Raw genomic sequence first — 22,273 nt, 5'->3', positions numbered from 1 at the left:
CCTCGGGGGGATGGACAGAGTTTTAAGTTCTAAGCAAATGAGCGAAGGTGAGGGTTTGGGACGGGCGCATTCATCATGTCCCCCTCCCACAGACAAACCAAAGTACAAGTTGGAGGAGAGAGGACAGCCGACAGGAACGCGGGGTCTGAAGGAAGACATACGGGACAGAGGTAGTCTGCAGTGGGGAGCTTCACACTACCGCGTGGCCCTGGTCCTTGCTCCAAGCAAGCATTCTCCACCTTGAGGCACTAATCTTCCAGAGCCATTTCCCCTGTATACATTTACACGAGACGTCTGCCTCAAAGAACTTAATCTTTGCTTTTATCTCTAATATGTAGTTGTCTTACATGGAATTTTCCAAAGGATGCCGTTTGATAGATGCTTTACCCAGAGACGGTCAAACGCATGACTGACCATCGTGAGGGAAAATCAAGTGTCACTCCATGAGAAGCAGAGCTGCCCTGAACAATCTAGAAAGATAACAGGGGCGGGGGTGGAGGGGGGGGCTGTGCCAGCAGCCTCATTTCAAAGGGAAATAGGCTTCAAGTAAGCCCTCCCTGAAGCGGGAGGCTTGTTGTCTGTTTCCAGCGGTGGTCTCTAAACAGTTCTCCAGGAAGGTACTGGTTTCTGCTCACTGTGTATACCCCTGGTTACACTTTTCAAACTTTTTCATACTAAGAAGACCCGCTTTTCAGGGTGTTTTGGCCAGCTCAGGGTCAGACCTGCTCTCGGGCAGGGCATGACTGCAGAGGTTTGGACTTGCGGGTCAAAAGATAAAATGCTTTTTTGTTTTGTTTTGTTTTGTTTTTCAAAGAGAGAAATTCCTTAACCCTTGCAGAGCAGAGCAGATGAAAATGAGGTTTTTTCAAGTCCGTGACTTTCCAAACTCGCCTGCACAGGCCAGCGTAACCTGTTGCCTGTAACGTTTCGGGAGCTGGGTACAACAGTTTGGGGGCACGGGAACCCTGGTTATACATGCTATTGGTTACTGGGGAGCCCCTGTTCAAACCGAAGACAGAATCTCACGGCTCTGGAGACATCTTCCAGGGCCCGCTACCCAAACTGTGGTCCCGGGACCAGCTGTACCCCACACCCTGGGAGGGCATTAGAAATGTGGGGCCTCGTCCCCCAGGCCTGCTGGGTCTGAAACTTCTGGATCAGATTTGGAGCCTGCACATGGTTCTCTGGCCTGGCTCTTCAGACCTGGCCGGGATCAAGGATCTTTCTGGTGCACAGGCAGGGAGGCATCACCTCCTGCTGGACTCTGTGTCGGGAACCAGCATTTACAGGAGAGAGTAACCTCGAGGACAAGTCCCTTCCCCATCAGCTACCTCACTGTCATGGGCCCAGCAGGGAGGGATTCGCGACTCTGGCTGACAAGTGGGGGGCTTTGAATGATGGCCCCCCAACCATTCCACTCGACTATGTGGTTTGGTCACTGGTGCATTTTCTGCACTCTTACCCTTGATAGACCACAAAGCCAAGTTTCTGCAAGCACAAAGGAGGCCACTGGCCAACTTCTGCCCTGAAGAAAAAGTTCACCTCGGCCCACAGACCGCTCATTGGCCACATGCCTGACTCCCCCTTGGGCCTGAAGCTCAAGAAAAAGAAATGCCATGAAGCAGGCTGGCATTCGGTCTTGCAGTGGAAGCATATTTTTCGTGAGTTTGACTCCGCAGATAAGCCAACGTCTGTCCACCCCAGTAGCTTTTTACACAGTGATTTGAGTTCAGTGAAGCCAACGACAGAGGAACTCCCGTCAGTTGACCCCAGCTGTGTGTGTCTGAGGGACGTGCCTTTGGCGCTGAACCTAATCATTTGCGCCGTTATTCTGAACACAAAGTTCCCCAAACCCTTCGTGTCCGTTCTGACCAGGACTCCTGTCTTTCCCACTTTCTTCCGCCTGTCTGTCCTTGACTCGGAGCCCAGCCACCCCGCACAGCCCTGCACTGGGCACTGGAGACTCGGGACACCTGGGACCCGGCCCCTGCACTCCCGGGGTTCCCGGGGTCATGCCCAGGTTGCGGCAGGAAGAGGAAGGCCTCCTTCCTTTGGGATTTCCTCCCCGCGCGTCTGTGTGCCCTCCTCCCTCGAGCACCGTGGAGGTGATCAGACACAATGCCCCGGAAACACCTGTGCCAGCCTTGTCCATGGGGGGGGGGCCCTGGCTGCCCCACAGCTTCTCTGATGTGCCCACATCTCAAAACCAGGTTTTGTGATGGCAGAGGAACAAGAATTAAAGACACAAGCCTGGTATTGCTAACTCAAAAAGAATAAAAAGCACACAGCACCATGCCTGCCAGGAACCCTCTTGCCAACATCTGGTGCCATCTCTGGGCAGGTGGCCGCCCCTCTGACCCTCTCCTCCCCTTGGGCATCGGGTCATGGCCTGCTCACAGCTCCCCAGCCACAGAGGGCAGAACTGGAAACCCCAGAGCAGCCAGCAAGCCTCAGACACGTGGTCCCACCTCGCCACAGGCCCCAGTGGACTGGCCACGGGTTTCTAGAGTCGACACTTTCTCTAAGACAGAGGGGTAATTCAGCAGTGGGACGCTGATCGAATGGGGGAGCTGGGGCTCAGCGGGTTAGACCCAAACACTGGAAAGGGGGACAGAAAGGCCACCTTTCTTAAAAAAATTTTTTTTAAGATTATTTGTTTTGGGGGGTGCCTCGGTGGCTCGGTCGGTTGAGCGCCCGACTTCGGCTCAGGTCATGACCTCGCGGTCTGTGAGTTCAAGCCCCACATTGGGCTCTGTGCTGCCAGCTCGAAGCCTGGAGCCTGCTTCGGATTCTGTGTCTCCCTCTGTCTCTCTGCCCCTCCCCTGCTCATGCTCTCTCTCTCTCTCAAAAAAAATTAAACATGAAAAAATACTAGCAAGGGGTGTCTGGGAGGCTCAGTTGGTTAAGCGTCCGACTTCGGCTCAGTCATCATCTCACGGTTTGTGGGTTCGAGCCCCACGTCGGGCTCTGTGCTGACAGCTCAGAACCTGGAGCTGCTTCAGATTCTGTGTCTCCCTCTCTCTCTCTCTGCCCCTCCCCCGCTCATGCTCTGTCTCTGTCTCTCTCTCAAAACTGAATAAACTTCAAAAAATAAATGAAAAAAAAGTATTTATCTTAGAGAGAGAGAGAGAGAGAGAGAAAGCACAAGTTGGGGAGGGGTAGGAGGGGGGAGAGAATCCCAAGCAGGCTCCACGCTGTCCACGCAGAGCCTGACTTGGGGCTTGAACTCACGAACCGTAAGATCAAGACCTGAGCTGAAATCAAGAGTTGGATGCTTAACCAACTGACCCCCCAGGTGCTCCAAGACCGCTTTCTTTCCACCTGTGTCTGGGTCTTCTCCCTCCAACTCTGCTGACTTTCCCTGGGTGGCCAGGAACCTTCTGATCACGTCACCAGCCTCCTGCGTGTAGAAGTCTTAAACATGCTAAGCCTTCCTATGGAATGGTTAAATGCCACATTCATTTAAAAAAATCCCCCAGCACGTCTGTGAGGGTCCTGTGCTGGGGGAGGACACATGTTTTGGGCCCTCGGGGAGCCCAGAGTCCACTCTAGTGACCTGAGGCAGACGCGGGTAAGAGGGATTTAGGCTCAGTGTCCCCACTGCTCCATATCCTGGGGTCTCCCCCACCCACCACATCCGGACCCAGCACTGCGTGGAGAGAGGGGCCAGGGGCCTGCAGCCGGGTGACCCTGGACAAGGCTTTAGCTTTGGTGGCCTGTGATGGCCTGACCGCTGCCCCCCGGAGACAGCCCCCCCTCTGGGCTGCTGGGTGCAGCTCCTCCTGGGCCTCCTCCTGGCTCTCTGTCTAGATGTTTCACTTTCTAACACCTTCCTGAGGAAGCCCATGCAGCCCCCGGGCCTCAGCAGGTCTGTGACACCCACATCTGCTCCCCCCCTCCCCAGCCCAGGCCTTACCCACGAGCATCATCACACCTGCATATCTAGGCCTGGAGGCAACTTGACCCCACATGCCCTGCAGCCCACTGGGTCACGGCGCCACCAACATGTGCCAGAAAGCGAGCCACACGGCTAGAGGAGAGGGGCCACTAGGGAGCCAGGCAGGCCACGTGGGGAGACGGGTCTGAGAGACGGAGGCACGGGAGCCCGTGGCCGACCTGCCCACTCGCCCCTTTGGTTTGAGCTGTGAGTCACTTCCTCTGAGCCTGACACCAGCCGCTGGTGCCACCAACCAAGACGACAACACTGAGCTCTGAAACAGTAGGTTAAAAAGCACAGGGGCATTATTCAGCCTCACCAAGGAAGGGCGTTTGGACACAGGCTGCACCGCGGATGAACCCCGAGGACGTCACGGCGGGCGGTATGCCAGCCGCCAAAGGACACGCGTCGCACTGTTCCGCTTACACGAGGTCCCCGAAACAGGCAAACGAGGCTCGCAGACACGGAAGGCAAAACGGGGGTCACCGGGGTGGGGGAGGGGGGACGGGGGTTACCATGTCATGGGGACAGAGGTTCAGTTGGGGGAGATGAGAACGTTCTGGAGACGGACGGTGGTGTTTGCATAGCTCTGGGAGCAGGCTGGACGTCACTGACCGTACACTTGAAAACGTAGAGACAGGAAGCTTCGTGCTGCGTGTGTCACATCACAGTGAAAACGTACAAGAGTCAACACAGGTGTGTACCATGTATACAAGAGATCCGAGGTGACATCAGTAAGACTGTTTTCAAGTGATTACTTTACAAACACTATATGTTTGTGACGTATGTGATATGTGAATCATGTACCAAGACCTTACTTTTTATTTCAAGAAATTTACCCAATTTTTACAATACTCAGAAAGAATACAGATGAAAAATACTTTTTTTTTTTTTTTTTTATGTGAGGAATTAAATAAAGGAAACCTCACCAAGGCTGCCTTTTTTTCCTATGTTTATTCTTACGGACTTTAGTTAATTAAACCCAATGAGGAAGAAAAACCACCACGAAGGCAGAAATATTCCCTGAATAAACACTCTTTTGTCCTTAACTCAAGAACTGGAAGAATACAGATTTGTTAAAGGTACTGCAAAAAGGAGAAAGAGGCAATCTTAAACATGGATGAAATATTTGTGTATCTTCTTTTAAACAAACTTATTTTCCTTTGAGGCACTGCTCTGGCTTTTGCTCCGGTTTTCATACAAACAGAAGCAGACGGCTCCGGGTTAGATTTGTTCTGAGAGAACCACGCTTGCCAGTTATTTGAGTTATCAGGGTCCATCCATTCTGTGTTCTAGAACTTCTAGACAGGAGTCAGTACTATTCTTATCTGCTTTTACATCATGGGTAAGGAGTTTCTGGGTTCAAGAAAAATCGGGAGTCCTCTCTCTCTGCCCCATCCCCACTCATGCTCTCTCTGTCTTAAAAAAGTAAATAAAACATTAAAAAAAAAAAAAGAAAAATCAGGAGAGAGCCTGAATGATCTTACACCTCCTCCCCGCCCTGGAGTAAAGTGAGTCATTTATTCTAGGTACCACTCGGGTTGGAGAGCAAAGAAATCACCCCCAAATTGCAGCACAGGCTCACCGGGGGAGCTCGGATGAAGTGTGAATTGTACCCACTGGGTGCACTGGGTGGGACGTCCCCAGGATGGGGGCTGCCTTCAGCAGGTAGAGAGCCCAGGACTGGAGGACCAGAGCTTCTGGGGAGCAGAGCAAATTGTCTTGGTCTTAAGGGCAAAGTCAGTCTCTGCATGGGCTTTGGAATTCCTGTATAGTCTTCTTAGGGCCTGTTATAAATCCCAATGACCCTGGGGAGGGATGGGTTCCAGCGTTCTAGAAGATTCTCCAGCCCCTTGAGGACTGCTGCTTAATCCAGAGGTGGAAATGTGGATGTCTGGCCCCAGCCCAGAACAGACCACTCAGAGTATGGGATTTTACAAGTTCGCCCGGGGATCCCAATGCCCTGCCAGGCCCAGGTCCCTGCTTTCATGGGAAACCAGAGGCAAATTGTGCATACACATATGAGCAGGAGGAGAGACCTGCTCTGAGCAAAGTTTTAGATCTAGGAGAGCACAGGAGCTTGGTGGAGACGTTTTGGAGCACCGATGAGAAATCAAATAGAATCTACAAAGATAAGTTTTAGGGGCACCCGGGTGGCTCAGTCAGTTAAATGTCTGACTCTTGATCTCGTCCAGGTCATGATCTCACGGTTTGGGAGTTCGAGCCCCAAGCCGGGCTCTGCCCTGACAGCTTGGAGCCCGCTTGAGATTCTCTCTCTCCCTCTCTCTGCCCCTTCCGCTGCTTGCTCTATCTTTCTGTCTCAAAATAAGTACATAAACTTAAAAAAAGAGAAATTTTACTCTTTTTTTCCTGATTGGACTCCACTGATGTGAGTTGGGAGAGGAAAATTTTTGTCTGTCATCTCCTGTCAACGGAAAAGCAGAGCGGTTTGCTGTTAACACTGGTACTCGGGGACAGCCAGCCAGCATGGGCACCCCTTCCAGGGGCTGGGGGTGTGAAGGACTGAATTTGCTTGCTCTGTGCACACATCCTGCCCTGCGCAGGTAGCCGGAGCCAGTGATTTGGGCCAGGTTCTATTTCCACCAAGAGCGTATCTGACAGCTCCATGCATGGTTCCTATAACCGAGCTGCTGAGGTTCCTCCCAGAACCCTACAGGAGGAGATGGGAACCGCATTCTCCTTCGAAGCCCCAGGAAATGCCTCGTGTCGTGCCCTGAGGGCGTGTGTTCCGCGAGGGTGGGAACCAGACCTGGAAATGTCAGCATTTACGAGCCTTCATTTTCAACATGAATGATTTTTGCTACGACTGTCCTCTTTGTTTAAACTTTGCAGCTTTCTCGAAATGCAATTAAAATGAGTGTGTCTGCCCTTTTGCAGTTTTATGACAGCCAAGGGCGGGCGGCTGAAGAAGGCTCGCTGTGGCAAGAAATACATTTATTTTTTCCAACCTCTGGTATCTCGCTGTTGGGTCAGCACACACAAAAACTGATGTCTCCCCGTGCTGGCATGAGATCGACAAGTCATTTCAGACTCTTTGCTGTTACCATTCCCTGTTTTGCAACGGGAAGGGGAGGCTGGACCATAAAACCTGGTGACTAAGATGAAGGAAATCCTGTCTGAGCTAAGATTGTCTTGGTGGGGGGTGGGGGGGCCCCACGAAACCTGGTAGGAATAAGCAGGAAACGAAGGTGGCGTTCAGATCGGAAGGAGACGATCTGGGCCCAGCTTGGCGCTGTGTTGTAACTTGCGAGGTTGTTACAGTTGGGACAATGTTAGGACAATGACCAAGTAAGGAAGAAAGGGAAGGAGGTGGGCTTCCTCCATGAAATTCCCAGCTGGAACCTTCCACCCACTGGCCTTCCTCACCTGGGCGCTCAGGAGGAAACAGGTCGGTCTGTGTGACCTGCCCACCCTGCCAGGAAATGGCAGGGGGGATCTTTGGGCTCTTCCAAGAGAGAAACCCTATCCTCGGATTTTACTGGGTATTTTCTATGCTGCCTCGCCAAACCCAAATCTCTGGAGTCTTCTTGCTTTGTTAAATTATACTTGGGTCTCAGAATTATTTGAACAAAATGTTCTTTGTAAGTCTTTCCATTCGTTCTGGAAATAATTTAGTTACACCTTGACCTAACTTTGATTAAAATTAAAATTCTTTCCTTCGTTGACATTTATCAAACTCCAGAAAATGGAAACAACTGTCCAAAGGCTTTGGGAAGATGCCCCTATGCCCGTGTCGCCTCGTGGGCCTTCTGGTGTCCACAGGTCACTTGCTGGGGTCACGGCTGCTCCCTGCCAGGCTGTGCGAACACGGTGGGGTCTCAGCGCCAAAGATGTGGACCTTACTCCCCACGATTCCTCCCGTATGTCTCAGCCCTGCTGGCCTGGTGTCCCAGCCCACCTCTCCCCTGTCCCAGCTTGTGAGCTGGGCAAGACCCAGTCCCCTGCCTTGGAGGCCCCAGTCAGAGAGCGCCCTGTGGGGGCAGTGAGGCAACAGCTGTTCTGTCCCCAGATTCTCATAGCACTTAACCTGTTTCTGTGGCTTCACGTTTTCATGTTTTGAGGAAGAAGACCCACCCATATTTAATTAAAATTTTTTTAATGTTTACTTAATTTAGAGACAGAGAGAGAAAGAGAGAGAGAGAGAGAGAGAGAGAGAGAGAGAGTGCAGGGGAGGGTCAGAGAGAGAGGGAGACACAGAATCCGAAGTAGGCTCCAGGTTCTGAGCTGTCAGCACAGACCCAGACATGGGGTGCGAACCACGAACGGTGAGATCATGACCTGAGCCGAAGTCAGACACGTAACTGACTGAGCCACCCAGGTGCCCCTAATTAAAAAAAAATCCTAAAACCAGGTAGCCATTGGCCAGCATTTATCAAGCCCTACAAGGCTAAAATTGCTAAGATCTTTATATGCGATTTCTTTTTCCCTGAGAGCACACTTACAAGGCAGAACTATTTTTATTCCAACTTTAGAAAAGCAGTTAAAGCTTGAAGGCTCAGTAGCTTTGCCCAAAGTCGTGCAGCCAGGAAGTAGCAGATCACACTTCGAACTCCAGACCCAAGCTGGCCTTCCTCTGCAAAGACCGACACCACGGTCCCACTCACTCTTCCACGTGCCGTGGAACAGACCACGGCTCTGGGTCTCGAGTCTGCCTTCTACAGGTTTGCTGACGACCACAACCGTGTGGATCTGAGGTACCATAAGGCCTACTCGCCAAAGGAGAGAGAAACTTTGTCTCACACAGCGAGCTTCCTCTCTAAGCAGGGACGATCCCAGGTGGCATATTCAACTTCAAACATTGTCACACAGTTGGACAACACCCCCCCCCCCAACTGTGCTCTGCACGCCCCCATCCACTGCCCCTGGCCTGTCTCACTCTGGACCCAGACCTGAGCCCCCGGGAGGATCCATGTACCTAACGGCTCCCAGGACAATCCAACACATTCACTTGGTGAACGAATTACACAAAAACCATCTCACCGCGACCTTGCACCATGGTTACCAGCATTCCTGTTTTACCCAGAAGAAAAGGCTCAGAGAGGAGAAGTGACTTCTCCTGGTCACTGGCCCCAACCCCAGAAGCTCCAGCTCTGCCTGACCGACCACACCCGCCTGCCAGCTGGCATGTGGGAAACTCAATGCAGAAGGATCAGAACGAAAACACTGCCGTGAAAGCCGGGAATTGGCACCACCCAGGAGAAAGGGACCCTGTCTTCATTCCACTGCGGTCCAGGGGTCTCTGCACAGTCAGCATAATTTGGGGAGGGCCCTTACTCCCCAGGAGGGTTCGGTGAACCCTTCTCCAAGTTAAGACTAACACTTTCCCCATAGCCTCCTCATCTGCTGGAGATAATGCCGTGCTTACGCGACCCTCCCCACTTTACAAAGCCGTCATCCACACGCCTCCACGGCCTGGAATCTCCAAAAGGACCTGGAGAAAGAGATTTCCAGGAGTTCTGTCTGTGGCTGGGATTCCCCACTGCCCATTCGGGCCTCTCTGGGTCATCCTGTCTGGACTGCCACCTGTCCAGTCCCCTTCTTGGGGGTCCACAAGCCACTCAGTCACCTATGTGCACAGGCCGGCCTCTCTGCAGAGGGGCCCCTGGAAAGAACAGGTCTGCCTGACAGTTCCCTAGAGACAGGCATGCCCCCCTCCTTCCGCTGGGCAGCCCTTGTGGGGAAAGGAGGCAGGAGTATCCATGGCCGTGTGTGTGAGTGTGTACCCTACTGTTCTCTGTTTATCCATGATCTGTCTGACTCCACCCATATCGTCCATCTACCTATTTACCTACCTATCTATCCATCTCTCTCTGTAACCTATCAATCATCTACGTCCATAATCCACCCATCAGTCTATCTATCCATCATCAGTCTACGTCTGTATCTAGTCTGTCTCTATCACCTCTGTCTAGCTAGCACCTACATCTATCACCCATCCATACTCTCTGCAGATAAATAGCAGACACACCGATCTCCCACGTGATGGGCATACGTATGCTTTATGTGTCCCACGCTGTGTGTATCTTGCGTATGTGTTCGTATTCTGTGACGAGGGACTTGTCAGCCTAGCACAGTGGTTGAGAGCAGAGGTCTTGGAATAACCAAGTCCTGGACTTCGCTCCCAGCCTCACTGCTTACTGGCCATGAGACGTGCCCTCACCTGGGTGTGCCTCAGTCTGCACACCTGTAAAGTGGGGCAATCGCAGTGCTGTGGGCATTTAGCAGGTACTATGTGTTGGTGGCTTAGCTCAGTTCCTGGCACTGATGTGACCAGCAGGCAGTGGCTGCTGTATTTCTGGGATATTTTAGTTGTTCCTGGGGTTTCTGGAGCCCTGGGAGCACCTTCGGGGATCCCTCTTTCTGATTTCTGATCCCAGGAGATCCCACGAGCCCTCCCAGGGGCCCCTTCCTTCTCTCCAACCTGGAGCCAGAGGCCACCGGGTGCGGGCAGAGGGGGAGGGAAGTGTGCCCAGCAGGGCCCGTGGCACTGGCCGGTTTCCTGCGTCCTCCCTCCCACCAGCGCGCGGTCACTGCACCGCCACTGCTAATCAGCCTGTCTGTTCTCTGACGGACAAGCCGGAGCCGTGGAGGCATCCCAGGGAGCATATCCTCCGTTCTCCTGGGGCCCTCATTACTCCACAAAGACAGTCACAGATCTGAGAGTGCTCGACACGCAGACATATTGTTACGTCATTTCTACCAGGTCCCAGAAAATTAGTGCATGGAATTCCAGAACACCCACTCTTCTGTAGTTCCCACATGGGAGATCGCCGAACTGGGCAAAAGCAGCAACATAGGAATTTCATGGGTGGGGCTGAAACAATCCCCAGGAAAAAATGCAAATCCTTCACAGACAGATCAACACATCCATTAGCATCACACTCAGCTAGTGCTATCCAGCGGGGGCAGCGCTTAATTTGGGACCCCCCCCCCCCCCAGTGAGAAAAGCTACATTTTAATCTAATCTTTTATTCGTTGTTCCGTGACTGTATTTCTCACCCAAAAGGTGTGTTGGAACACTTTCAACTAACTGCATCGCCACTCATTTCTGGAACACTTTATTGAAGGCCTACTGTGTTTCAGGCCCCAGAGCAAACGATGTATCTGTGAACAAACCCCAGACGAAACGCGCCCTAAACTTTGGATTGTGGCAGCAGCAGTTACGTCGAGGATGAGTGAAGAAAGTGTTGGATGTCTACATGGGTTATGAAAGATAATTTGAAATCTTGAATATCTTTTTAAATTTTATTATTTGAGAGAGAGAGAGAAAGAGAGAGAGAGAGACAGAGACAGAGGAAGAGAGAGAGAGAGAGCAGGAGAGGGGCAGGGGCAGAGAAGGAAGGAGAATTCCAAGCAGGCTTCATGCTCAGCATGGAGCCCAACTTGGGGCTTGATCCTACGACCCTGGGATCATGACCTGAGCCGAAATCAAGAGTTGGATGCTCAACCGACTGTGCCATCCAGGCGCCCCTACAATCATTAATATCTAATGCTATTCTAAGTCCTGGCAGTCTGAGAGGGCACTTTAATTAGACCCCTAAATGGGTCTCATTTCCAAGGGACAGAGGCTCCGGCTGGGCGGGTGCAGGCCTTCTGACCTCTGCCTCTTGGGCAAGGGGGCAGGGTGTCCTCTGTGTGACGGGGCTGTGGGCTACAGCGAGGGGACAGGGTGTGCGGGCAGCTACAAAACAGAAGGGGCCAGGGCCAAGGGCCAGGGGCTGCTCTGTTCCTGCAGGGTGGTGACAGAGGTTAATGTGTGAGGTGACAGCAGCTGGCCACTGGCCATCCTTGCTGCTGGCCCTTTCCCACAGCCCATGACTAGAGTGGAAGGTATGGCCACTTGGAGATGTGGCTGGTGGCACTCCAAGCTCTGTCACGGGGCCGGTGGCGATGCCGGGAGCCTGCACAGACGGGGCTCCAGGACCCCGGACACCCCAGGCTGAGCCGCTTTCCCACCCGGCTGTCCACAGGGTTTTCTAGGTGTAGAAGGTGGGGGTGGGGCTCTCCTTGCATATGCAGTGCCCAAGGGCTTACGGATGCCGGCCTGACAAATTAGCAGGGGCCAGGGCATGAGCCAGCCGTGTTCAATGTCTTTCTGAGAGTGGCACCATCGTGCTGACCTGTCCTGCCACCGCAAGGTCTGGAAAGAACTACTACGGCTTCCTCCCCGGGCAGTCAGTCAAGGATGGGGGGCTGCCGTGGCTCACCCTGGAGCCCCAACAACAGACCGAGTCATGGAAACTCCATCGGGATGCCTCTTCTCCCCTGTCTTTGGAAAGCACTCCACCCGAGTTAGGGGGACAGAAGCTCTTGGCCAGGGAAGGGCTGCTTCTGCCGTACCTCCAAGCACACACGAGTGCCTTTTGTTACTTAGTCTATTGGAGAGAGATGGGAACACTATTTCCCTCGTGCTGGCCACACCTGCTGCTCTCTAGTACAAGACCTGCCGCTTTTCAGCTTCCTCTCGTCCGCCTGGCATGTGCTCGCCCAAGGAGGCTGCCCCGTGGCTTCTGAGAGCAGGTGTTGACTTGGAAATATTTACATCTGTGGAAAAGGTGCACAGACAGTGCAGAGGGTCCCCACACACCCTCCATCAAGAATGATGATGCTACGTCAGCATCTTCGATAACCTCGGTGCGTTTTGTCAAAACAAGACATTAACGTTGAGTGCGTTGATAAACTATAGACACTACTAGGCTTTTGCCAGTTTTTTCCACTAACGTTCTTTCTCTCTTCCAAGATCCAATCCAGGATACCACACTGAACTTAGGGGAGCCTATTTACAAAAGAACCCGTTGCTTGGAAAGGCAGACTCCCTCACAGCATCAGAGCCCGCTGTGTGCACCAGGAGCCCGGCTGAGTGCTGGGAAATGGGGGGGCACCCAGCACAAGGAGGCCAGAGCCGGTGGGTGGGGCTGAGCTTGCAGGGATGCTGCTGGGATTTGGGCTTCCTTTGAAGCGCACTCCTGACCATGTGGACGGGACTGGAGAAACTTGTGGGGCCCCCCTAAGACTAGACATCCCCTTTTTCATTCATTCATTCAGTGTTAGAAGCCACTGACATCATGGTTAGTGAGTCACTTAGGCCTTTATCTGACCCGGAAGAGTCTTATTAACTGAGGGTTCAGCTACCAGGGCAAAAGGTAACCTACCAAAAACCTGCCTGCTCTCATCTCAGCTGATTACGTCCCATTCACTCAATTCCAGAGGCTTCTCAGGCCCTGAAGATAAAAAGTCTAATGCAGTATGTTTATTTTTTTTTTTAATTTTTTAATGCTTTTATTTATTTTTGAGAGAGAGAGAGAGAGAGAGCACGTGTGCAAGCAGAGGAGGGGCAGAAAGAGAGGGAGACACAGAATCTGAAACAGGCTCCAGGTTCCGAGATGTCACAGAGCCTGACGTGGGGCTCGAACCCACAAACTGCGAGATCATGACCTGAGCTGAAGTCAGATGCTTTACCAACTGAGCCACCCAGGTGCCCCAACATATTTATTTTTAAGTCACATTCTGGAGCAGCGTACGTGCGTACCTGGAAAAGCGTTCCCCCTAGGGGCGCCTGGGTGGCTCAGTCGGTTAAGCGGCCGACTTCGGCTCAGGTCATGATCTCGCGCTCCGTGAGTTCAAGCCCCGTGTCAGGCTCTGGGCTGATGGCTCAGAGCCTGGAGCCTGTTTTGGATTCTGTGTCTCCCTCTCTCTGACCCTCCCCGTTCATGCTCTGTCTCTGTCTCAAAAATAAATAAACGTTAAAAAAAAAGAAAAAAAAGAAAAAAAAAAGAAAAGTGTTCCCGTGGCAGGGTCGCAGCTGGGAAGGGTGGGAGCCAGCTCAGCACACAGGGAAGGGTCTGCACTGGGTGTGGACACTGGAGCGCCCCAGCACTGGCACCCTGCAACACGACTCCTCGCCTTCCCCACGCCCCAGAACCAAGGTGTCAGGTGACTTGTTCTGGGGGCAAACAACCAGTTAGTAGCCAGGCGGGGGTGGGGGCTCCGTGCCCCCAAGACTCCTGTGTGGCCAGTGGTTTCCAGGGGCCACCAGCCACTGCACAGACTGCCTGGTTTGCAAGCCAAATCAGCCTTTAGCGGCGGTGATGACGACCACCGACCCCAGCAGATATAGCAAGACGCGGCTACAGACCTTTCACTAAAGCTTCCTCATCAGAGATAAATATTCTTTCTCGGAGTAAAAGAACAGACGCTCTAAAACCACCTTGTGAGTCAAGACCACCCCAACTTCCCTCACATTCTCTATTTGGTTGAAGCTTGTCACCCATTGTTTTTTAATCCTTTCTCCAGAAAGACCATCCTTTCTGTGTTTCCCATTTTAGCAAAGTCTTTGTTTTCTACTTGAGAACTTTTCACTTTCTCCCTCTCTCTGGCTCCAAACCATCCCACAGACAGTGAGGCAGTGCGAGGGCTGTGTCCCTGTGTCTGTCCTTTGCGGCCGATTTTAGTTCTGCGACACTATGACAAATTCCTCCTGTCACTGACTGTGGCCAAGTCATACCGGCCACCCAGGGAGGTCTGCTTTCCTGGCCTCCAGAGAGCTGGATCCATGCTTCCTGCTTGTTTTTCCACAAACAGAGGAGGAAGCCTGTGATATTTCCCTTCTTCTTAGGGGCCCAGATTTCCAACAATGGGACTAGTGCTCTAGGAATTGTGGGAAAGAAGCGCTCTCCTGGATTCCTGTGTCGCGCACTGGAGGCATCTCAGGACCACACATTCTTTATAGCTTACCAACAAGCCAAGGGAGAGGAGAAAACCTCAGAATACATTGCTGTTTTTTTTTTTTGTTTTTTTTTTTTTGCGAGGGGGAGAGAAAGGTATGGCTGCTTGCAGAAGCATCCCATAAATTTTCCAGGGCTTGGAGCCCTGGAAGGGGCCTGGAGGTTGAAGCTGGTGCTGAAGACAGTGTGGAGCCCAGCACTTCCTGGGGTGGGCACAGCACCTGCACCACCAGGCCCCCCTGGCTGCACCCTAATACCTGGGAGAATCTACAGTGTGCAGCCGGTCTCCCCAGCTGAGGTCGCAGGGTCAGCCCGGCCCACGGTATATTTGATCTCAGGGAAGGCCTTTGTTCTCTGGAATTCTCTTCATCCCAGAATCACACCAGACGGGCTCTTAGATCTTCAAGGCTGCTGCCCCATCTCTTGAGATAAGTAACAACTCAGCACCAGCTCAGCATGGGCTGCAGAGGGCTTTCAAGTCTCTACAAGGCCCCACCTCAGGAACCTTCCCTCCCAGGAGCCCGGCACATGCCTCACACACTTGCCCCATGCCAAGCTCCAGCCTGTTGCTTTGGGGTCCATTCGCCCGACAGCCTTAGCTCTGGGCTCCCGCTCTTTCGAGCAAAGCAGCAGGGGACGAGGAGTGATATTTCCCTTTCCAGAAACCAGTGTGTGGGCTTTACTCTCAGTCACGGTCAAGAGCAAAGAGAAAGCAGAAGACTCAAATCCTGAAACTCAGGAGCGTTCCCACCACTGACTTACAGTCTGATCCCGGGTCACTTAGTGGGGAAGGTGTCTGGGTTCCAACCCCACATCGGCACTGACAAAGAGAGAGACCTTGAGCAAGCTGTCTAAACACATTGTGCCTCTGTTTTCTCATCTGTAAATTGGAGGTAATAATAGTTACCTACTCAGGTAGACGCAGTGTGTTTCCCATGAGGCCTGTGGACCAAGACATGTGGAGAAGGCCCACAAGTAGGCCCATATAAATAACTGCCTACTCTCTTCGGTAACTGTTTTCAGCTGCTTCTGCTACAAAGCTCTTCCAGCTAAAAGAGAAGCCCCCTTTTTTCTGACCTGACCTACCCCGGGGAAGAGTCCTTGGCTCAAATGGGCAATGAGGCAGGGGTTCTGGAGCCTAGTAGACAAACAGGGGAGGAGATAAACTTGCCACAAAGAAGACCTATTTCTTAATGGATATCGTTAAGAACCAAGGTAATACCTACTAAAGCCAGAGGTCAACAAGAAGTTAATAAGTAGAAGGGCCGATGTTGAATACAACAAACTGCCTATTTGTTGAAGACTATATACACCCATAAGCCTCTAGTAAAACGACTCAAAATGGCAAGTGACTCCAACCGCCTCCCTACCCAACACTCTAATTCAGTGGTTCCCAAACTTGGGCGTCAAGTAGAATGCACCTCCAGGCTCCATCCCAGAAAGCCTGACCAGAAGACCTAGACTGGGAGCGAACCAGCCTCCCCAGGAGGGCGGAGGGGTCCAAGGTCCGTGCTCTGGGAAGCATGGCCAGACAGTGAACGCTCTCAGTCCCATCATGAGTCAGAGGGCAGATGCTCAGGGGAACGGGCCGCATCTAAGCGTTTTTGGAGGAAGGCACAGGGGCCGGCGCCTGCCTCTGTAACAGGCAAGGGAGGCTCTCTTCCCGTTCTAAGTCTGGAAACTGGGGCCCAGGATCTGCGGGACCAGGGGAGAGCACCATTTATGAGTCCAGTCTTCTGCCATGAAGCCCTTACCAGTGTTAGGATCAGTCCCACGTGAGACTCATGAGACTTCCACCATCCCCAGGAAGAAAACCAGGGTATTAGAAAAGTGGTTTTAGGGCCAAGGGGTGTGGAGACAGCACACCAGGGCACACGCTCTCAGCACGATTCAGCATGGCCTTTCTAGGTCCTCCTCCTTCTCACAGAGTGTGTCTGCCACTCTGACTCATGACTCTGGGCCAAGTCCTACCTGTCGTGTATGCCTAAGGACCATAAGAGTCAAGGGTTCCAGCACCTAGGCTTTCACCTTCCTCAACCAGGACACGTGGAGACGACAAAGAGACAGACTTGAGCTTTAAGAAAACTTTGGCCTGGGGGCGCCTGGGTGGCGCAGTCGGTTAAGCGTCCGACTTCAGCCAGGTCACAATCTCACGGTCCGTGAGTTCGAGCCCCGCGTCGGGCTCTGGGCTGATGGCTCAGAGCCTGGAGCCTGTTTCCGATTCTGTGTCTCCCTCTCTCTCTGCCCCTCCCCCGTTCATGCTATGTCTCTCTCTGTCCCAAAAATAAATAAACGTTGAAAAAAAAATTTAATAAAAAAATAAAAAAAATAAAAAAAATAAAAAGAAAACTTTGGCCTGGACACCTTTTGGGATGAGCACTGGGTGTTGTATGGAAACCAATTTGACAATAAACTTCATATATTGGGGAAAAAAAAAAAAAAAGAAAACTTTGGCCTGGAATGTTCTGGTGAAAGTCTATGGACTTCCCAGGCCGGGTCCTGAACTGGAGAAAGCAGAAAAGTAGAGCTAAAGTTTCTTTCCAAGCTGGAGTAGCACTTTTTCGCTCACTGCCTTTAAAAGCCTTGTTTGTTTGATGTGAGGACAGAATGATGAAAATAACAGAATTTCAACCAAACCATGAAGGCAGCTTCCCAGGGTCCTGTGTGTGCACCCTGCCCACACAGGGAGCCTGCCACAGTCACCTGGGAAGTCAGGAATTCTATCAGAGTGCGCCGAGGGTGGGGTGGGGATACAGTGTGTTCCCTGGGATTCTAGTCCCAGTTGGAACATCTGCGTCCACAACGGAAGAGACTGCCAATGATCCACGTTCTGTCAAGTTTGGGGAAGAGTGGCTCCAACTACTTAAACCCAACTTACAAAATCCCATTTGCAATCACAAGTGCAGTGCCAGGGCCGGCAAGGCAGCTCTAAATGCACCTGAGCGCCTCCCAGCCCTGCTGTTCCAGGGCCAGACTCCGACTGGGGAGAAAACGCAGGGTTTCTGCCACTGTGCACCCACATGGGTTACAACGGATACACTCTGGTCCTGCTTGCCCCTCGCCCCGCCCACTCCCCCAAAGCCTCTCATTTAAAGGCAGGAGAAGACTCTCCCCCAAGGATGGTACCCAGACACCAGCTTCCCAAGGCCACAAACACGTTTCTCCTGGGTACCCCGGTGCCTCCCACGCCACGTGACTGACAGCCTTCTGTCTAGAAGCCAGAGTTTTGCTCAAGCTTAGGAGAGGATGCCGCAGGCTACGTTTTAAATTACTGGCTTTCGTGGGCGGTCCCCGCCTGTAACGCACACCACAGAAATGGGGACCCCAAGGGAAGGCAAACTTGAGGAGTTCTCCCGGGAAGGCCAGCTCTCTGGGAACCTGGGCTGGGTCATGGCCGCGCGCGCGCGTGTACACACACACACACACACACACACACACACACACTCAGGTGAGAACGCATGAACTGCCTTGTGCTGAGGCCACTCTGTGTCCCTGCCACACTCTTGCCCGCGAATCAGAGCCCGTGAACGGGACCCAGGACTTACCGCCAGGACGCTCTGGGCCAGGACCCCCACTGTCACAGCCCCCAGCAGCAGCCACCTGGAGGGAGAGGGAGGGAGAGGGAGCGCCATGAGCGCGCCGGCTCGGCTGGGCAATTCCCGGGTCACCCGCAAGGCCCCCCGCGCGCAGGACCCACGGGGACGCGGCCGAAGGTGGCTTACCGCCGCAGGGCAGGGCTGGACACCGAGCACTGGTGACGGTCCATGCTTCCGATCCGGCCTCCCCGGGCGCCGCTCGGTCCCTCCTAGCCTGGAGAGCGAGAGACAAAGCGGCCTCAGCAGGGGCTGGGGAGGGAGCATCCCGGGTCCCCGGCCCCCGGCCGCGGGAAAGCTGGGCGCGCCCCCGCGCCCCTGTAGGGGTGACAGAGAGCGGTCCCGAGACCAGACGCAAGAAGTGGGAGTCCTCCACTTAGGCCCCGCTCGGCGCTACTTCGCTGAGGCAGCCCGGCGCCCACCCCCCCTCCCCAGCAGAAGCGCGCACGGCTCCCGTCTGCTGCGGGCGCCCCGAGTCCCAGCCCCCGGCGCGGGGCTCGTTGTCCCCGGGGCCGCCCTCACCTCGCTCCCGGCGCCGGCGGCCGTCCGCGCGCATCCGCTGGGGCGGGAGCGCAGGCGGCGCGGTGGCCCTGGCGGGTCCCCGGTGCCCGCCCGGGTCCTCGGTCCTCCGCCCGGTGGGCGAGAGCGGGGGCGGGGGGCGTAGGGTCGCGGGGCGGCCGCCGGAGGGTGCGGAGCGCAGAGCCCTGGCGTCCCGGCGCGCGGCGGCCACAATCCCCGGGCCGCGCGCTCCCGCCGCCTCTTACCCGCGCCGCAGGGTCCTCCCCTTTGAGACGCCGCCCGCGCGCCGCCGAGGGGAGGGGGCAGCGCCAACAAATTGAGGAGCTCGCCGGGCCGCGCTCAGGTCTGCGCCGCGAGCCGCCGCGCCCCGGACGGTGCGCAGCGCCCGCGCCCCGGCCCTCCGCGAGCCCGCCGCCCGCCGCCCGCCGCCCGCCGCGGCCCCCGAGCGCCGGCCCCCGCCGCCACCCGCCGCCCCGGGCGCGCCACCATGGGGCCCCGGCTCGGCGTCTGGCTGCTGCTGCTGCCCGCCGCCCTCCTGCTCCACGAGGAGCGCAGCCGGGCCGCTGCGAAGGTGAGTCCCCGGCCGGCCCCGCGCCCCGGCGTCGCGCCCCGCGCCCCGGCGTCGCGCCCCGCGCGGCCCCTTTGTCCCCGGACCGAGCCGCCCGCCCCTCCGGGGGTGGGGGGGGGAGGTCGCGCGGGGGCACGGCCGGGTGCCCTCTCCGAGCTGGTCCCCGCCGGTGACTCCCGGTGGGCTGCGCTGGCGCATCCGTTAGGGAACCTCCTTTGTTGTGGGCTGGGTGGGGGCGAGGTGGACGAGTCCCCGGCGCCCCGGGCGAGCGCAGCCGAGCGGGGTGCGCCCCGTGCCCGGGACTCCGCGGGATTTGAACTCGCAGCGCGGGAGGCCTCGGCGGCCCGGCGCCCTCACCTGCCCCGGGCGCCCCCGGGTGGGCCGCGGCCCAGTGGGCAGGGCACGCGCGCCCACGCCGCTCACAGCCCCACACTTGCGCCCGGGAGTCGCTTTGGGCGTGTTTCTCCCGTTCTTGGGCGACTCTGCTGGTTGATGCTGAACAGTTCTGGGCCGTTTGCCTGGAAACAGCTGTATCTTTGCTTTCCCACGACTGTGCTGTTGCGGGAGGACCGGCCGGAGCACCAGTGGGGCTCCTGTGCGGCGCGGCTTGAAAAGTTAGGACCCCTTGCCTGTTACTTGTATACGTTGAACAGCTACAACCATGTTATATCTGGGAGTGAAAGCAAAGCGAAACTACATCTTAGTGTTCTAAGCACAAATTGTTTTCCTCGTTTTCATTTCCTCCGCTGTGTGTTTGCCCGGAAAGGATCTGGGAGCTCGGCTTGCTGGAGTAAAGGCTCCCAGCCCCGGTGGGTCCTTGATGTACTGCTCTTTCCTTTTTTTCCCTTCCCCTCAGACAGAATAAAGACGTCCGCCGTCACCCAGTGGGGGAGCCTTGTAGACAAAACCCCGGGAGAGTGTGGCTTCTTGGCCCAGTTTGCACCGCCCCCCCCCCATTTAAAATTATTTTGCTACTTGCCACTTTTCCCACTTACTGGCTCACTGTTTCAGATCCTAATCTTGCTCTTAGGTTTTGTTCGTTTGTTTGTGTTTACTTCTCTTCCGGAGGATTGATTGCCACCAGCCCCGCTTCACTCTTCACTGGGTGTAAAATGTATTAACTGTTAGGTGCCAGGAGAAGCCGGTAGTTCGCACACATGCCTCATCATTCCAGACCTGACCCTTTACTGGCTGCTCCTTCATCGGTGTTGAAAAGGCTGGTGATCACAGCAGCAATTAACTGCAGACGATTTCTCCCAGCCCCGAGTCGGGCCAAGCTCCATGCTCGGTTTAAACGCTCTTCAGTAATGGTGACAAAATACTTTCAAAAGAGGAGTCTCTAGAACACGTTATTTGGGTGCAGAAATATTGACCAAAAGATTTATGACTTCCAAGGAGAGATTGCTAAACTCGGTGGCAAACAAATGAGAGAAAGTTCTCTAATTTGGAACTACGAATTTGGAACTACGACTTAGAGTGTCTAATTGAAAATCTTAGCAAAGCAAAGCTAATTGTCAAAGCTAGCTTTTCAAACAGCCAGGACTTTAAAGGATGAGCCACTCACTTACAGGGACCCCTGTTCCTGCCTGGGAAACCAAACTTATTGCTCTTGAGTTTGGGATGCTTTCACTTCCCTTTAATTATTCTCTTAGGCCCAAGCACATTCCTTTCCACTGGCTTGACTCTAAGCCACAAGGTATCACGTAGTATCTTAGGATATCTGGCGTGTGAATGGACACTCTCTGGTCAATCACCATTGACTTACCAGGCATTATCATTGTACTTCATTTTTCCTTGCTTAATCAGAGATACATGGATATGAGTTATGGGTGTACACAAAAATCCAAAAGTAGTAATTTGTCTAATTTTAAAATTGTTTCACTCTTCATGCCATCAAGAACATTTTTTGCTCACTTCTTTGCAGAGTTACCGAAAAGTTGAAATGACTTCAGTATTCATCCAATCAAAATACATTGAAAAGTACATTTGAATGCAAAGTGCTGTAAGTCAATCAAATCCGAACTCAGAAGCCAACACGAATGATTCTTGGGTCACCTGTGCCTTTGAAAGAGTGTCTGAGTCACACTTTTACCTGCATTTGTACCTGTCCCAACATCACCTCCTGTGCTGGGCGAGAAGTGCACTCCCCACTCCCCATATGAAAGGCTATTTGATTTTATATTTGACCATATCTGCCGTGGCCCTATTGTTCATTTACTAGTAGATGGGTTCTATCGGCCAGTGACTTTTCCCCAAGCTGAATCTGCCCCGACTCTCCTGCACAGCTTTTCTTTCTGAGACAGGAAAGGAGGAATAGGGTGCAAGCCTGAGACAAAGCTGCGCCCTTCATGTTATGGCCGTGAGTGCCCTCTGTTCTCAGTTAAGCAGTCAGACGGAAGGGAGGTGTCCCCACCACACGCGGCCTTCAGACTCCTCCCTCACTGGTCCCAGGGACACCCCTTAACAGAGATTATTTCTCAGGATCAGAAATGTGCACTTTCCTATGTGTGTGGTGATGCCCGCCCAGTGGTGTTGGCACCGTCAGGCCCTCACTCACTCTCCTGGGACTCAGTGACCCGGAACTGCAATGAAGTGAGAGTTAGTTCCCGTGTGAGTATGGACTGTGTTCTGCTGCAAATGTAATTTAAACGAGAAGGCTGATTTCCAATTTAGACCCAATGACAGAGACACCACCAGCAGCCCAATATTTCAGGAGTGCCATTGGTGAAGACATGATCCAAACCATCATGTTCTTAACGTATAGACTTGATCAGAAGGAAGGTGTATGCGACAACTAGGTAACAACCGGCAGGAAGAGTGTGTGTGCCTTGTGAGTGTGTAAGGGTGGACCCTCACAGATGTATTAGTGGTGTCGATTAATCACATACACAAAGAGCCAGTGTGGTTTAGG

At 53.8% G+C, this 22,273-nt stretch overlaps 2 protein-coding genes across 2 annotated transcripts in view; one reads left to right on the top strand and one right to left on the bottom strand.

Annotated features, from left to right (window-relative positions):
* The window catches only part of COL4A2 (collagen type IV alpha 2 chain), a 173,249-nt gene extending 154,214 nt beyond the window's left edge, over positions 1–19,035 (bottom strand). The window contains exons 1-3 of the mRNA XM_023253164.2: positions 18,798–19,035; positions 18,405–18,492; positions 18,228–18,282 (exon numbers count right to left, since the gene is read on the bottom strand). Of these exons, the coding sequence (XP_023108932.1) occupies positions 18,228–18,282; positions 18,405–18,448 (99 nt within the window). The 5' untranslated portion in view covers positions 18,449–18,492; positions 18,798–19,035. The remainder of the gene's footprint in view (positions 1–18,227; positions 18,283–18,404; positions 18,493–18,797) is intronic.
* A 184-nt stretch (positions 19,036–19,219) lies between these two features.
* Positions 19,220–22,273, top strand: part of COL4A1 (collagen type IV alpha 1 chain) — a 155,576-nt gene continuing 152,522 nt past the window's right edge. The window contains exon 1 of the mRNA XM_023253172.2: positions 19,220–19,365. Coding sequence (XP_023108940.1) covers positions 19,282–19,365 — 84 coding nt within the window. The 5' untranslated portion in view covers positions 19,220–19,281. The remainder of the gene's footprint in view (positions 19,366–22,273) is intronic.

Source organism: Felis catus, chromosome A1 (assembly GCF_018350175.1).
Source record: "Felis catus isolate Fca126 chromosome A1, F.catus_Fca126_mat1.0, whole genome shotgun sequence".
Lineage (NCBI taxonomy): Eukaryota > Metazoa > Chordata > Mammalia > Carnivora > Felidae > Felis > Felis catus.
Note: the sequence above shows the minus strand (reverse complement) of the source record. Positions and strands in the feature narration are given on the sequence as shown.